Source organism: Trypanosoma grayi (genome assembly GCF_000691245.1).
Source record: "Trypanosoma grayi strain ANR4 Tgr_2157_V1, whole genome shotgun sequence".
Classification (NCBI taxonomy): domain Eukaryota; phylum Euglenozoa; class Kinetoplastea; order Trypanosomatida; family Trypanosomatidae; genus Trypanosoma; species Trypanosoma grayi.
The window spans coordinates 1-1,053 of record NW_008827775.1 but is presented as its reverse complement, the minus strand read 5'-3'; the positions used below and the strand labels follow the sequence as shown (position 1 = coordinate 1,053).

The window sequence follows — 1,053 nt, the reverse complement described above, 5'->3', positions numbered from 1 at the left end:
ACAGCTGCACTGCATATCGATGGATGACTTGCAATGCTGTATAACCCAAAGCACCTTCTCTGCTGTTTGTTCTTCAGTTTATTGTTTTACGTGTATTAGGGCGCTTTCCCACTCCCAGGTGGCTGGGAGAGAAGCGAGGCGTAAGGCGCGGGCCACGGCGAGCCCTGCAGGAACACACAGCTCAAGCGAATACCAAAGCAGTAATAAGAAAGGAGAACACACAGGGGGTTCAAAGCAGTAGAGAACAAAGGAGGAGGTACGAGTACGTACGTGGATAACTAGGGGAGGGCTATATCAACGGCCAAACATCTCTCTCCCCCCCTCTATATATATATCCGTCTCTCTCTCTCGTGTTCTCGCTATCTTCTTTCCTTCATTTTCATTGGAGCTTCCACACCTCGGCATCTCTGCCCTTTGTTCTTGCCGCTGCACTGCCCCCACCCCCCACCCTTGCGGCTGCATTGTCTCTGCTTGACCACATCAGAGGCGGCGTGCAGCAGCAGACATGGCAGTGATCCCGAAGGCCGGCGAGGTGTTCCACGGCGATGATGGCACCGTCTCTGTCGTCCTCCCCGACGCGTGCGACCCAAACTGCGATCCGACACAAGAGGAGCTCGAGGAGTACGCGGAATGGCTCGGCATTGACGTGGAGAAGGAGCCGCAGCTGCTGTGGATCGCGTCCGAGGGGCTGCGCACTCCGCTGCCGACGGAGTGGAAGGCGTGCCGCACCGGCGACGGCGAGGTCTACTACTTCAACTTCCTCACCGGCGACAGCAGCTGGGATCACCCGCTGGACGATGTCTTCAAAAAGAAGGTCGAGGAGGAGCGCGCCAAGCCGAACGGCGGCAAAGGTGGTGATGGCAAATCCAAGAAAAACTCCAAGTCACCAGGCAGAGGAGCTACGGAGCCGCGGCGCCTCGAGAAGGGTGCCGCTGGCCACGTGGAGTCGCCTAAACAGCAGAGGAGGGGCGCCCAGGGCACTGCAACAGCAACGCACTCAACGATGCCCATCGGCACCACGACGGGGGCGCCCGCGCCGACGATGCGCTTCGG

At 59.0% G+C, this 1,053-nt stretch overlaps 1 protein-coding gene across 1 annotated transcript; it reads left to right on the top strand.

Annotated features, from left to right (window-relative positions):
- Positions 1–505: 505 nt before the first annotated feature.
- On the top strand, positions 506–1,053 carry DQ04_21571000 (hypothetical protein; the record flags this gene model as incomplete). The annotated part of the gene is made up of 1 exon (XM_009318020.1): positions 506–1,053. A coding segment is annotated over one exon (548 nt), but the record flags the coding sequence as incomplete, so codon positions are not given.